Source organism: Medicago truncatula, chromosome 5 (genome assembly GCF_003473485.1).
Source record: "Medicago truncatula cultivar Jemalong A17 chromosome 5, MtrunA17r5.0-ANR, whole genome shotgun sequence".
Lineage (NCBI taxonomy): Eukaryota > Viridiplantae > Streptophyta > Magnoliopsida > Fabales > Fabaceae > Medicago > Medicago truncatula.
The window spans coordinates 4,886,287-4,902,457 of NC_053046.1; the positions used below are offsets into that span (position 1 = coordinate 4,886,287).

At 31.8% G+C, this 16,171-nt stretch overlaps 1 protein-coding gene across 1 annotated transcript; it reads left to right on the forward strand.

The window, feature by feature from the left end:
- The first annotated feature begins 10,414 nt into the window (after positions 1-10,414).
- Positions 10,415-14,826, forward strand: LOC11425335 (transcription factor bHLH18). Its single transcript, XM_003611445.3, has 4 exons — positions 10,415-10,583; positions 10,711-11,208; positions 12,826-13,194; positions 14,355-14,826. Exons 1-4 carry the CDS (start codon positions 10,527-10,529, stop codon positions 14,430-14,432), a joined length of 1,002 nt encoding a protein of 333 aa, XP_003611493.1. The 5' UTR covers positions 10,415-10,526; the 3' UTR covers positions 14,433-14,826.
- The last annotated feature ends 1,345 nt before the right edge of the window (positions 14,827-16,171 follow it).

Sequence of the window (16,171 nt, forward strand, 5' to 3'; positions counted from 1 at the left end):
TTTTATATATATATATAAGGTATAGATGCCTAAAAAACTATGCATATCTTTTTCTTATTCAAAAAAACTAAACATTGTTAAATAGAAAAGGTATTATTTTCTATTTTGTCACCATCAGATGATAAGATTTTGTATAAGTTTGATAATAACCCGAAAGATATCTTTCCTTATGTAATAAGAATATAGTTGATGTAACACTATGAGAAAAATACTTCGTAGTTATATCATTTACCATCTATTTACCTTGAGTTCTTTGCTTTCATTTTGTAGTCAATGATAACCCAAATATATGTAACAATTGGTCAGGTTCGAGGCTGCTCATGGACCTACATCATCCGGTTGTTGAGAAGTTTAAGACTTAGTAAGTTTGCATTTTGATTTCACAATACAGTGTTAGAGTAACTTATTATTTCACAATCTGATTTAATTGTTTTTTGACCATGTTTCTTGAATTGTTGTCATGACCTTAACAACTCTCAAGCTCAGAGTCAAAGCTCCAGTTAGAACTTAAGTCAGAGTTCGACTTCTTTTCAACGTACTTCGTACAACGATTTTTCCAAACTGTCTCAGGTTAGGCCATATGCCGAATTTATAAACTTAGTCAATGTCTGCTTTTTTTATGCACAAACATGCTTTAAATATTTTTAGGCACAAATTAAAAATATATATTGCATTATTCTTTATTTCATGTGCATAATTTGTTTTAGGAAACATATTGCATCACTATTTGGAAAACAACTACATTCAATACTAACAAGTTTGGATTGTATTATGAGAGTTGCACCAAATGTTCGAAGACATCAATATCAAATGGTGCTAGCTATATATGCACATGCAGAAGTGATGCTTAATTTTCATTTATTTCAACAATGTTAATTGGTCAACAGGGTACATATAATATACATGCATGCATTTATCTAGACTTTATAGGAAGATAAATTAGAAGTCATGCTACATTTTCTTTAGCTTAAGATCAGTTATGCTACCTTTATTTTATAAATTATATGTAACTATATTCGATACATCTTATCCATGTAAATATGCATTAGACTAATATTGCAGTTATTTTCCTGTTTAACATTTCCCAAACGAGGCGTCAAGAACAATTCTGAAAGGAAAGCACAAAACAATCACTCTCATTGACGACCAGACACAGAGACAATATAACTGTCACCTCATTACCGCCGATAGAGCAAGCTATGAAAATTACTTGGGTGGTCAATGGTTCGATTTCTGCAGATAACGAGTGATGGAAGAAGGTGGTAAGCTCATCTTTGATCTCGAAAAGTCACAGAAGAACTTGAAAATTCGAGTTGTTCCAAATTAGATCTTTGTTGTTAAACTATTTGAACTTCTACTATTTTGACGTATCGCTTTGGCTGTAGTCGTAAACTATCTTGAATTTGGAATATCATTTGTTCTTTTCATTTTGTCTGATGTAAATATTCGTAAAAATCCCTTTTTGGTTAGTCTATTAAACTTGCAATCTCTTTTATAAACCTAACTATTATGTAACGTTAATCTGCACATTGTTGGTTCCTTCATTGGTTTCAATTAGTATCATGTTAATTGTAATGTTGTTTTCCTAATCTCTTGAACAAAATAAAACATACTCTTTTCCTACAGTAAATCTTTATAATGTTTTGGTAAATGTTTTAGAAATGTACATATATATAACTTCTAATTAACACTGCAGTTTGTTTTGTACCTAACACTTCTCAAATGAGATATCAATGACATTTCTAAAAGGAACACGAAAAACAATCACACTCATCGACAAACAAACTCAAAAAAGGTATAAGTGTCGCGTGATAACGACAAAGAGAGCAAGTTACTAAAAATACTTCGGCGGCCAATGGTTCAAGTTTTGTCGAGAACATATGTTAGAGGTAGGTGATAAATTAATTTTTGATCTAGAGAAGCCACCTAAAAATATGCACGTTCAAGTCGTTTCCAAATAACGATTTGATGTTCATGATCCACACTTTCAACAGATCACCTTAACTCTAATCCTAGACTAGATTATTTTCACTCACCAATGCTACTTCTTTGCTTGATTTCATTTGATGTAAATATGGGTATCAATCATTTTTTGGTAACTCTATAACAACAACACTCTAATCTCATAAACTGATTATATGCTCTCTTAACCAGCCTTTACATATTTTACGATGAAGCACAATGTTCCGTCGTTTTAACATCTCTTCTTTCAAAGAATTTTTTCATCGAATACGTTATTGAACCCGTGCGAAGCACGGGTTTGTAACTAGTTTGAAAAGAAAAGAAAAAACAAGTCTAAGATAATATGTATATGCATTATTAAGTTGTGACAACCATTTTCAATTGAGGAAATAGTCAAAAACTCCCCCGAAATTGCAGGTTTCGTCAATTACCCCTCACAGTTCACAAAACGTCAATTACCCCCCCGAAATTACATAATAATGGTCAATTTCGTCCAGCCGTCCATTTCTGCCGTTTGAATGGTGACGTGGCCGTTAACTGACCAAATGGCACATCCACGTGAGACAGTTGATTAAGACACGTCATAGGGGGGTTTTTGACTAGTTTTGATTTTATTTTTTTTCAGTTTTTTTATCTGCAACGGTAACTTCTTCTTTGTTATATACACAACCATAATTTCATCTTCATCCTCATTCTTCCTCATTCTTCTCCATCTCAATTCAGTTTCTTCCTTCTAAATCGTTTGAAAATGATGGGTGGTGGATTTGGATATACAAATCAAAGGAAAATGAAAGAAACAAAAAGTTCTCATTCCATGGGTGAAAGCATGAACCTTATTACCCTAAAATGTCACTGTGAACGAGCATCTGTGGTTAGGGTTGCTGGAACTGAATATAATTTTGGTAGAGAATTTTTCTCATGCCCATTTCCAAAGGTAATTGAACCCTAATTTTAGTTTTTCCATTTTTTCCCAATTTCGTTCCCTTTCTGTAATTTTAGGGATTTATCCCATTATTATACCCAAATTTGAGGTTTATTAAGTTGTTGGTTAATTTTTATATGTTGGGTAACTTTGATTTTGATTTTTAGGATCATAAGTACAATTGTAATTTTTTTGTATGGGTTGGTGAGGCTGAGGCTTTGGGGCTGCTTAATGGGACACTTGATCAAGATGTCTGGAAGGTTGGACTGTTGAGGAAGAAGGATAATTTGAAGAAAAGAAATGCATGTAATGATTGTCAAAATGGTGGTGATGATATTTGGAAGGCACCTTTGATAGAGAAAATGCAAATTTTAAGTCAAGATAGAAACAATAAAGAGGCGTGGAAAACAAAGTTGCTGGATAGAATTGATGCATTGATGAATGAAGTCAAGTTATTGAAGTACATGATAGTATTGTTGTGTATCTTGGTAGTTTTGAATAAAATTCTTGGTTCATAATAGTTATATGAAATATGTATTGTTGTTCTAAGTATTTTCTTATAATGTGTACTGAAAACAAATGTAAGAGGCAATTATGCTAAGTTTTTTTTGTTGTTATTGTTCTAAGTTGTTTGTGTTGTTATTGTTCCAACAAGTTCGTGTCAAAAAAACCCTGTAGTTTATCATTAATGCTCTTGTTGGATTAATTCATCAGCGCATGGAAAATCATCTGGATTTTGATTTTGTTCTGGACCTTCTTGCCTTGCTTGAGACTCTTGACCAGATACATCTTTTGGCTCTAAATCAACTCTTGTTTGAGTACGTGTTTGAACTTCCTTAACAAGACCTTCGACAAATTCCATGTCAGCATTCTTCACCTGCTCTTTGGATACTTTACATGCACTTATCTGAGTTTTAGCCAACATCATTGCTTCTTCAATCTCTTTCCTTTCAGCTTCAGTGATATGCTCCACCTCTACACTCTCCATAACATAATGTGTAACGTATACGTCAACACAATTTCCATTTCGCTTTGCAGCGTCAACCATGTTGATAACATCACTATCAACGAACAATGGCCTCAACCCCAAATCATAATCTTCACCAAATTCTTTCCTCATCCACTGCATACCCTCAACATTCCCATAATTAGCACACTCCACGACCATTTTTTAAAGATCAGGTATGCAAACAAGGTCTGGGTCTACATCCCACACACGTCTTCCTTTCCCTGTATATTCACGGTTACCTCTTCCATTTCTTACAAACCTCCCTCCATGATACATGATAAGTGATATGTCCTCATTCATCCTATACATCCACAAAAATAACATTCAATCAGAATAATAACAGCTTAACCCTAAAAAAACAAACATCTAATAAACATGCAAAATCAAAGAAATTAATAACATTCAAATGCTATAATATCACATATAAACAATAATAGGATGATTAAAATGGTAAAAGAGATCATTTCCATATCAACCTTATTTGTAAAAAAAATCTAATCTTTAACATGCAAACTCATTCAAACGGTAAGATTCAGATATAAAACAGTAAGATTTTCACCATTTTCGTAGGTTTTTTTAAAGCAAAAACAGAGCAACAAAGTTTAGAACTTATGAGAAGTGTACCTTTCGTACGTGTTGCCTTACGGTGATAGAATGACGACGGTGACACGAGCAAGAACAAACGCGAGCAAAACCAGTTTTACACGACGGCGGCGAGCATAACGGCGACGATTACGGTGGTTCCGGTGACTTTTGGTGTACACGGTTGAAAGGGAGAGAAAGGGACAAAGTTATTTTGGAAATTGAAGGGTTTTGTTATTTTGGAAGTGAAATGGTGAAATTAGGGATGTAATTGGGGGGAAAATAATAAAAAAAGTATTAAAAGTAACTTTTCACATTAAGTCATTTACCCCCTGCCAGTAAGTAGCGACACGTCAGCATCAAATAGCCACATCATCACCTTTCACAGAACAATTTAACAGAAGGACGAAATTGACTGACGTTATGTAATTTCGGGGGGGTAATTGACATTTTGTGAACTACAAGGGGGTAATTGACGAAACCTGCAATTTCAGGGGGGTTTTTGTCTATATTTTGATTTTCAATTTTTACTTATTGTGCAACAAAGTCAAATTCATTTTATAAAAGGTCAAAAAGAACTATCAGTCTATCTTCATCAAATACATACTTTTTTTTTTTAAGGAATTATCAAATACTTACTTATTGTAAAATTTATGTATGGTCTCAAATTATTTGTGTTTTAGATTGGACTCAGACTCATTTCCTTAATAGACCGGGTGACTTCAAGCCACTAACACATACACAGTATATAAGATGGACTTGTCAAAAATCAATATGATTAGGGTTGGCTAGTTTACTTCAAGCCACTAACACATACACAATATCTCTTTTTGTTAATTTTTTTTGACACATCTTTTTGTTAATTTTTTTTGAGGGATTTTTGTCAGCTTTTTAAAAGGTGTGGCTGGTCTAGTCATATCATTAATTATATAAAGGCTTAATTGCACTTTTGGTCCCCTATGTTTTAAGAAGTTGCAGCGGATAAAACAGAGAGAGAGAAGAAAGACACAAGCAATTTATACAGGTTCCTTCCACAAACCGGAAGTCAGTCATGTCCCCCTTGCACTTCCAAGGAAAGTTCACTATGTAATATCTGATTACAAATGCTCACTACTAAACTTAGTAAGAGACTTCAAATTGCTCAAACACAATTGCAAGAGACTTCCTATGGTCCTGAACACAATCAAGAGACTTCTATTGCTCAAGCACAACTGCAAGAGACTTCCTATGCTCCTGAACACAATCAAGAGACTTCTATTGCTCAAGCACAACTGCAAGAGACTTCTCAATTCAAACAGAATTACAAGAAAAATGTTTGAGGTTGAACACTTGATATACAATCAGTGGTGTTCACAATACAAATCAGATACATACTCTAAAGACTCTAGAATTTCTAAGATATGAGCGTTGATAAGAAATTCTAAGAGAACTTTGAATGCAGAATAATTTCAGCAGAGTTTTGGCACTTTTAATTCTTGGTATTGTTCTTCTGAAACTCTAAGTCTTCACTCCTTTATATAGAGGTGTCAGAGAGACGTTGAATTGCCAACACATTAAAAATAGAGTCGTTTGAAGCTTTTTATCAATCACCAATGATCCTTTGCCTGATATGGTTATTGTCCTAAGAAGGATCAATTTCAAATGTATTCCCATTGTGAAGGAACATCGTTGCAGGCAGAGCTGTTTTTCTTGTCTTGTAGCAGAGACAAAAACAGAGTAGTGGAGGTAGTGGTTGTACACTTCGTACACACGTACTTTGTCAACGCTCTTTGAAGAACAAGCATCCAATGCCTTCAAATCTTTTCAAAATAGTCGTTGCTATACTTTTCCAGTCTTTTGCAATCTTAAGACAAGTTTAAATCCATTGAACAACTTTTGAAGCTTTAAGTTGCATATCTTGATGAACTGCAGCTTCTGGTGATTCTCAGCTTCTAATGAACTTGCTTCTGATGACGTCATCACTTCAGGAGCACTTTATCTTTAGGAACAGTTTTCTTCAGACGCTTTAAGCTTCCCTTTTTGTTGATTCCTTTGCTCTCTATTGTTCTTCCAAGATCTTTTTATGATACCAAATTTTGTCTATAGTCCTGTACACTTGAACAAATATTAGCATATCCAATTGACAATTTTTAATACTTTGTTATCATCAAAACTCTTAAGGGTTAATGTTAAACACATTTTGTTCCAACATAACTAATTAAAATAGAAAACAGCCCCCTATGTATTGGATCTTTGGCAGTTTTGGCCCCCTAGACCAATTTTAACTCGGTCAACGCTGACGTGGCATTTCAAAGCCGCCAAGTGTGCATTGTTTTAATTAAAAAAAACCACATATAAATTTAAAAATTAAATAAATGAAAAAAAAACAACAAATAATGAAAAAAAATAAAAAAGAAAGAAAAAAAGGAAGGAAATCGTGTTCCAAAATCTGATTCTCCCTCTTCTTCCTCTCATCTCTCTAAAACATTGATATTCTCTCTCCAAAATCCTTTGTTCCAAAATCTTAAAGCTTTCTGCCACTGCTTCATCACCACCATGGATTTGCTCCGATTGAATCACTCTCGTATTCGAATTGTAACCAGAAACACGAGGAAGTGAAGTGACATTCTAATTTTTCAAACACAGGTAAACTAGTTGTAGCATTCAGGAACCGAGTTGACGAGGAAATATAAATAGAAACTATCATTATACTTTTAATAATGTAAACAGTATGTGATTGTTCTGATTTTTTTGGAAGATCATCAAATTGATAATACAGGAAGTTCTTATTCATGCATTCAAGGAAACATGTAGGAGTTATTGTGTCTCAGATGAGGAGTTTTAAAACACTTTTTAACTGATTCAAGAATAGATATTCATACTATTAAAGATTATTCAGATATTCTTGCATTATTCATGCTGACACTGATAATATTGCATTTATAACTGCAAATTAACAAATAACTGAGTAGTTTATAATAAATATACAGATAGGAAACAACATAGTAAGGGAGGAAAAAAAGAATTTATATGATAAATATACAAGGCTATTGGATTGTTAAGGAACAATGGAGGTGTAATTCTTATTCAAGTTATGTATAAGCAACATGCAACTAATATAGCTGCCTTGTTTTGTGCCCTTTATATATGTCAAAGTGCATGTGATATGCTCATTTTTCTTTTGATAAAAACGAAACTTTTGTTTCGTTCAATAGAACATTATTTCATTATCGTGCTTGCATTGAGCTACTCATCATTTTTCCACTTTTTCCATGCTTCTGTCAATGGAGCAGGTTCTTGAATCAGTGTTTTAGAGAGAGATGAGAGGAAGAAGAGCTAGAATCAGATTTTGGAACACAATTTCCTTCCTTTTTTTTCTCTCTTTTTTTTTTTTTAATTATTTATTGTTTTTTCATTTATTTAATTCTTTAATTTATATGTGGCTTTATTTATTTATTTTTAATTAAAACAATGCACACGTGGCGTCTTTGAAGTGCTACGTTAGAGTTGACCGAGTCAAAATTGGTCTAGGGGGTCAAAACTGCCAAAGATCCAATACATAGGGGGTTGTTTTGTATTTTAATTAGTTAGTGGGTCAAAACTGCCAAAGAGCCAATACATAAGAAGCAGTTTTATATTTTAATTAGTTATGGGTCCAAAATTCTCTGCTTTTTTTAGCTGATAAATTATTTAACAAGAAAAAAAATCAATGGAAATACAAGAAAGGGCACACACCCGCTCAAAAAAAGAAAGGGCACATATCATGTGGACCCTTGGCTGACTAACCTATTCAATTATTAAGGTTTTTTTTTTTTTTTTTAACAAATTATTGAGATTGCTATTATATCACGTGATCCACTATCCCGGTTGGTTGGTTTGGAGTGAGTGAAAACTTACTAGAAAAATTATTTGACTATATCTGGTAGATGGTTTGATGTATGGTAGATGGTTGGTTGATAATATTGATCATGTAGTGGACGATGGGTCTTCACTATGTTTTGGAAGGACCTATTGTTAGATGGCGTATCTTTTCTAGTTAGATTCGGTAGGTTACATGAGTTAGCGGAGAACAAATTAGTTATTGTAATTGAAAAATATAAGATGGGGAGGGAAAGGAGAGTCGTGAAAGTGGATGAAGTGGCTCTGTTTGGGAGGAGAAGTTGGCAGGGAAGTGTCTTGAGTTTTAAAATCTAGTTGTTTTATAGGTTGATGTGGAAGACACGTGGGTTTGGAAATTACATCATTCTCATCGCTATACGGTGAGCATTGCGTATCACAGGTTGATAGAGGAGGTCGATGATGAATCTCATAACAATAGACATCTTATTGATGGTCAACTTTTGAGGTTAAAAGTGGATTCCTTAAAGATGACTCTGTTTATTAGACGCTTTCTTCTTAATTGAGTTCCTACTAGGATAATTTAGTTCAACCGCGTGTGATTTCTCCCAATGATCAATTTTGTACATGAGGATTGGTATAGATGAGGACATGTACTTTATTTGTTACTTGTGGATCTTATGGTAAAATTTTATAGGTGGTTTCTTGTTGGTTAGGAATTTCAACGACGATTTAGAGAAATTTATCGGACCATCTTTCTGAGTTTGATGGACTAGGCGGTTTTTTTCGAAAATATGTTCGATCATTGTTTGATACTCCCTCCGTCTCAAATTGTATGACGTTTTGGGCATTTCACATATATTAAGAAATGTAATTAATATTGTGTAGGAAAGAGATATTATGAGTTGTTTTACAAAATTATCCTTAATAAATGATATGAGAAAGATAAATGAAAGAATTGGGACAAATATTTTTCATTGGTATAATAGGAAAAGTAACATTAATGTTTCATTGGTATTGTAAAGTGACATACAATTTAGAACAAATTTTTTTTTCTAAAGTGACATACAATTTAGGACGGATGGAGTATTATTTAGCTTTCAGCACAATAATATTGAAACATCAAAGAAAAGACAATTAAGAGTCACATTATAATAAACAACATAGAAAAATAGAAAAGACAATTAAGAGTTAGTTAATTTGATTATTTTTTATTTATATTATTTTACTATTAAAAGATTTTTTTTTGTCAAATAGTCTAATGGCTAGAAATTCACCTTTAAAATGAATACATGAGTCTTCATATATTATGCATTGTCTCTTTCAACCGAGCTAAACTCATGAAGACCTAATAAGAGAATTTTTTATCGATTTTCTTCATTTTTTATAATTATAAAAAAAATAAAAAAAGAAGCATAATAAACAAATATTTACAACAATTTTTTTTATCAACAAACAAAGTCTTTGGAGCACTTGTTTAAACATTATTAAACTTCATTATTGATGATGGTTAAAGACGCTAGACTTGAGTTATTTTTTTTTTGATCTAATATTTTAATGGTTGGAACTTAGACAATTAAATATTGAAAAGTGAGATATGTTCGGGGTTCGAATCTCGAACCTGCATAAATTATGCAATATTTCTATCAACTGAGCTAAGTTATACGCTAGACTTGAATCTTATTCGTAAGATTATGTCACATCTTCATTAATTGGATAAAAAAACAAATATTTCTTTGCTATTTTTATTTAAAAAATCTTTAATTTCTTTAAAAAGATCGGATATTGTGTAGTGACAGTGTGACACAGCCAATCTGCCATGCCACGATTCATTTGTCCAATGGTCTAAACAATTTCCCACGTGCAAATGTTTTCAATTATTTTTTTAGGGATATTTTCAATTTTTTTATTGTTTATAAATAGATCTGTGATCATGGCTGAACGTGTAAGGACCACATCACATCATGATAACATTATTCATATTTTTTGTACGAAAAAAACATTAATCATATTTTAAATACATGCAACCACAAATACTTTAATAACCATATCTACAATAGTATTTTAATAGTACAATTCCTTGGTAGGGACCTCGAAGTAAATTGACCAGAAACTAGAAACCGTGCTATAAAGAGGATACGAAAGCAAGTCTTGTTCTATGATAAATTGGAACATCAATCTCTTAAATTGTGAAACAAAAGGTGGTAACTTAATTTAATCACATCAATAGTCATTATGGAAAAATTAAACTCATCTTCAAACTCATCATCAACTAGCTGGTTATCTGATCTGGTAATAAGAAATGTTTTTTTTCTTCATATATTAATCTAGTGACTATAGTTCTAATTATATGCACAAATGAAATGGATTTAATTATATGAATGATTTTTATTCATTATAGTTTTGTGTTTTGTTTCAGCTATTGGAAGAAATGGAAATAGAGGGTTGTGATTTGTTTCAACAATGTGAACAAAACTTGTTTGGTGAAAAAGAGTTTCTTTCAAATGACATAGCAAGTATTTTTCAACAAGAGGAAAATTTCCAACATCAACCTTTGTTATCTTCTGAAAGCTATTCTTCTTCTTATCCTTTAGAAAAGAATTTCGAAAGACCCAACAAAAAATTGAAAAAAAACACTTCTTCCCCTTCTTCTACCACTTCTCAGATTCTGTCTTTTGACTGTACCTTAAATACAAAAAAGAACAAGGTTGTTCCATTGTCACAAACAGAATTACCTCAAAATAGAAAAGGGTCATTGCAAAAACAAAACATTGTTGAAACTATAAAGCCACAAGGACAAGGAACTAAGAGGTCTGTGGCTCATAATCAGGACCATATCATAGCAGAGAGAAAGAGAAGAGAGAAACTCAGTCAGTGCTTGATTGCTCTAGCTGCTCTTATTCCTGGCTTGAAGAAGGTATGGTACTCTAATGTCTCACTATGAACTAATTTATTAAAAGTGATCAGATGGACATATTAATTTCATGTTTGGTTATAAACTCCAAAAATAAATTTTGGTTATAAACAGACTTTTTTTTTTTTTTTTGACAAGGGGTATAAATAGAATAAAGAGCAATGCTATATATCAAGAAAGATTTTTTCAAGAAAATTTTAAGAATGACATGGCAGAATAATCACCCTTAGATTTTATCAAGAAATAGTCCTGAAATTAATGTTAACCAATAAAATCTCAGCCTGGCCGGAAATCATGGGGTGGTGGGTGTTATGTATCTTCTTTTAATGAAAGATTAATAAATGAGACTGAAATCTAAAGGTGATTATTGTGCCATGTCATTCTTGAATTTTTCTTATAAAATCATTCTTGATATCTAGCATTTTCCTAGAATAAATGATGAGTTAAAAAAATGTAATATTTTTTCTATTTATGGATATTTTTGTGTGTGAAGTTTGTAGTATTTATTATGTAGGGCCGCTTTGTTTAAGAATCATAAAAATATGTTTTTTTGTTTTGTACGGAAATTTTTATTTATTTATTGTTTTATTTATGGTTATAGTTAAACTATTTCGTTCTCGTGAGTTTAACTCGATTGATAATCACAATACATATGATATGCAAGATCCTCTATGTGAGTTATGTATTCTTTAAACGCAATCTAGATACTAATTCCTTAAAGCATGTAAAACTTCAATGATAACACCACTTTTACTCAAGCAAATTGAAAAGTTAAAAGCTAGTTGAATTAACTTTTAAGGAAAATCATTTTTAATAACAGGAAGAAATACAAAGTATCTTTCTATAATTATAACTTTAAACAAACATAAAATAACATACTTTTACTTTTCTTAAAAATCTCCGACAAGTTCTATCTAATTGATTTATATCAAAAATGATTTTATAAAAAAGTTTAAACAGAAACACAACTAAAACCAGAACATCAAATGTTGTGTGGGTTAAAAGTTTTTCACATGGATTATTTTATAAAACAAAATTATTTTTCCAATATAAAGGGAAAACAATTTCACCCTAAATAATTTTGGATAAATAAACCATCTTAGTGTATGTCTAGATTGACAATGAGATAGTAAAAATTAGAATGAATCAACACACTTTTGGCAAAAAGTACCACTCTATGTAGTTTCAACAAATTATATGTTTGGATTTACAGTGATACATGTTGAATTTTAGTAAATTAATTTTGTTAGATTGATTTTATTTAAAAGTGACATGAATGAATGTAAAGTGATTTATGTTTTTAATACATTTACATAAATTGATTTGAACAACAAATTTAAGTGAAAAAAAGATCACATTTAGACTCAAAAGCTATAAATCCTAACCTCTATTTAAAATCAATTTTAGATGCAAAATCAATTCCATTGAAGAACAAACAAACTTATCAAACTCTAGTTGCTCTAAACATGAAACCAAACCTAAATAGTCATGTTAGCAATTCATATTCATATGATGTGAATTAATTGGTGCAAGGTTGTTACAACTACTATATAGGTAGCTATTAATTATAGGAATTTTAGCATCTAAGTAAACTTTATTATGTTGTAAAAAAATCTACAGATGGACAAGGCTTCAGTCCTAGGAGATGCAATCAAGTACGTGAAAGAGCTCCAAGAACGTTTGAGGGTATTAGAGGAACAAAACAAAAATAGTCATGTTCAGTCTGTGGTGACGGTTGATGAACAACAACTAAGTTACGACTCATCAAACAGTGATGACTCTGAAGTTGCTAGTGGTAATAATGAAACTCTCCCACATGTAGAAGCCAAAGTTTTGGACAAGGATGTGCTCATAAGGATCCATTGCCAAAAGCAAAAGGGACTTTTGCTCAAAATATTGGTCGAGATTCAAAAGCTTCATCTCTTTGTTGTTAATAACAGTGTCCTACCTTTTGGAGATTCTATCCTTGATATAACCATCGTTGCTCAGGTAAAGAAAATATCAACTTTTTTAATTTAAAAATAGAGCAAATCTCCTTTTTAATCATTTAAAGTATTAACTAAGTCTAAAACAATTTTATAGTGAAACTTTATAAAATAAATAAAAAACAGTATATTAGACTTTCACTTGTTGAAACTAAGGTTCGAAAATGGACTCAGGAGTATGTTAGACTTTCACTTCTTCAAAAAGAAGAAGAATATATTAGACTTTTATCTTGATTAACTAAGTTGTGCAAATATCTATAACTAATATGTCATGTTATATATTTATAATTAAATTATATTTATTTGAGGTCTTTTTTTTTTTTTGTCCTAAATTTCGAGGCTTAATTGAAACCTTAATTTAGACTGCTTGGGGCATTTATTCAATGGTAAAAAAAAGTCATAGTTTTTGTTTTATTTTAAAAACAAAGATACTGTCAAATTTACAAAATTTATCATTAGTGATAAGAAAAAGCTAAATTCCAAGAATTAAAAAATGGAAGTAATATTAACACTTCATCATATAAAATTAGACAATTCTACCAAAAAAAATATAAAATTAGACAAGATATTTTTTGATAAAATTCAGCTTTAAATTTTTTTGTCTTTTCTGTGTTTGTCCCTTTCAATCTTCATAAATGTATCCTTGTTCTCCTTTTCACAAACAGATTTTAAATTGATATGTGAAATTAATTAAGGAGGGGTTTTTATTTTTTATTTGGAAACAAAGAGGGCTTTCGCTAAGAAAAGAGAGAATTACAAAGAAATTAATCGAGGAGTAGCAATTCCAAAAACATCATATAAATAACCACTTGAATGATTTGAGTGGACTTTCTGTTGTTAAGATGTTAAAGATTACGTAACATTTTAATAGTATGGTTAAATTGATGAGTATAATATAACTTGTAACTTAAAACTAAATTGAATAGAGATTAACAGTTTAATTGGGTACTAAAATGATGATTTTTTCTCCTTCTTGTGTCCTTTTCAATATTTAAAAATGTACTTTGTGTCCTTTTCAATATTATAAATGTATAGTTGTTTTCCTTTTCACAACCAAATTTTGAATTGATTTGAGAAATTAATTAAGGCATGTACTATTTCCCTTGAATTATTTGAGAAATGAAAAACTTACACGAATTAGTCCAAACGATTTTTTTTTTGCAGATGGGAATAGGGTACAACTTGACCAGAAACGATCTAGTGAAAAAACTACGTGTGGCTGCATTGAGAGCCATGTCATAAATGTGGTCCCAATGGTAGATGCAACAATAATCATATGATATGTCCATGGACGTACCAAACACTACTTAACTAATAATCTGATTCAAATGCTAATGGCAAATCTAAATCAACGAATGATATGCAATGTTCGTGTCATCTTGGTCCTACATAATGACTTCTGAAGAATAGAGCTCCATGAACCATTGATTTTATCATCAGTTTTTCACATGTGCGGAAGTTTTTCATTTTATGTACCATTCACACGTAACGTGAATAAAGTTCTGTACTATTCACACGTAACATGAATAAAGTGTATGAATAAAGTTTGAGAAGATGAATAAAGTGTACTATTCACACGTAAGATGAGTAAAGTTTGAGAAGATGAATAAAGTGTACTATTCACACTTAGCATGAATATACTTGGACCATCTCCAACTAGGGTTCCTTATCCTCTTTATTTGGCAAAATAAATGGAGTTTTGCAAGTTGGAGAGAGATAGACACAAAAAATAGATGGTGGGTCCTACCACTAAGTGGGTCCCACCATCATTAATTATATTTTACTTTTTTCAAAATTTTATGTGTCTTTATCTCTCCAAATTGAAGAAATGGAGAAACATATAAATGAAGAGGATCCTAACCCGTTCCTTACTTACCATTATCTAATTATTGTTTATTCACAATACTCTAATAGTCCCCCTCAAACTCAAAATGGGGAAATTCACCAATTTGAGTTTGAAATACAATGGAAATTACAATTTGTTTATCCTGAAGTAACTAAGTAAAATTGGGGAGTAAAACTAGCAAATGATAATCTAACAATGGAGAGACCCAAGCACAAAATGGGAGAAGCCATGTTTTGATGGAATTCTGATGAAGTTGTTGAATTTGGAAGTTCTGAAACGTCTTTCAACTATAGTAGCTTGCTGCAAACATGCTTCTTCAATCAAAACAGCTTTTCGCAAACACTTTGCATCCTGTAACAAATCAGCTTAATCACAAACCTCAACACATTTCCTTCCATTCCCCTTCCTGGTTTCATGGCAGCAAACATCAACCCTAACTTCTGCAAACAACCTCTCCAGTAGCACTGTTGCATAACGTGCTTTCCTGAAACAACTTAATCGAAACACACTTTTACCAAAACAACTTATTGGAAAAGCTCTTTTACCAAAACGCAATTCTAAAAAAAAAACGATTGTGTTCATATTCTCCCTTGTCTAACCACACTTTCTTGATTGTGATTGAATATGAAAAGGAGGTAGAAAGAATATTTTGAACTGGAACGGTATCACAAGAAAGTGAATGACGAGCGCATGGACACTTCCATCAGAAAATTGTTTCTTCCCTCTGTCCCATGGTATCCACCATAACCGATCGATAACAAAGCTTGTGTACATGAAAAATGAAATTGAAAAAGAACTTGACAAAAAAGAGGGAAAAGAACCACAATAATTTCCACCAGGATCGAAATCAACAATATATTCGTCATGTAACTGAAAGTATTGAAGCTTGTTGTTGACTGTCATTAGAACTTGTTCCTGTTTTCCGAAGAAGAAGAAACTTACGCCGTTAACAGGTCCAGAGCCTAAGAGAATGAAATCGGTGACCAGACTCTTCGAGTTCTTGGTCTCTACTTCAAAAACGTTAAACTCAGATTTTCGATTGTTAAATTTTTTCAGATTCAGCGGTGGCGTGAAACAACGAATCAAGATTATATGAATTCTTGTTTTCCTCCGAAGCATCCAACACAGAGTTGCG

Excerpts from the sequence above, each read along its gene's own strand:
- LOC11425335 (XM_003611445.3), top strand. The coding sequence starts at position 10,527 with ATGGAAAAATTAAACTCATCTTCAAACTCATCATCAACTAGCTGGTTA. Across the intron at positions 10,584-10,710 it reads CTAGCTGGTTATCTGATCTG|CTATTGGAAGAAATGGAAAT; the intron begins GTAATAAGAAAT and ends GTTTTGTTTCAG. Across the intron at positions 11,209-12,825 it reads TTATTCCTGGCTTGAAGAAG|ATGGACAAGGCTTCAGTCCT; the intron begins GTATGGTACTCT and ends AAAAATCTACAG.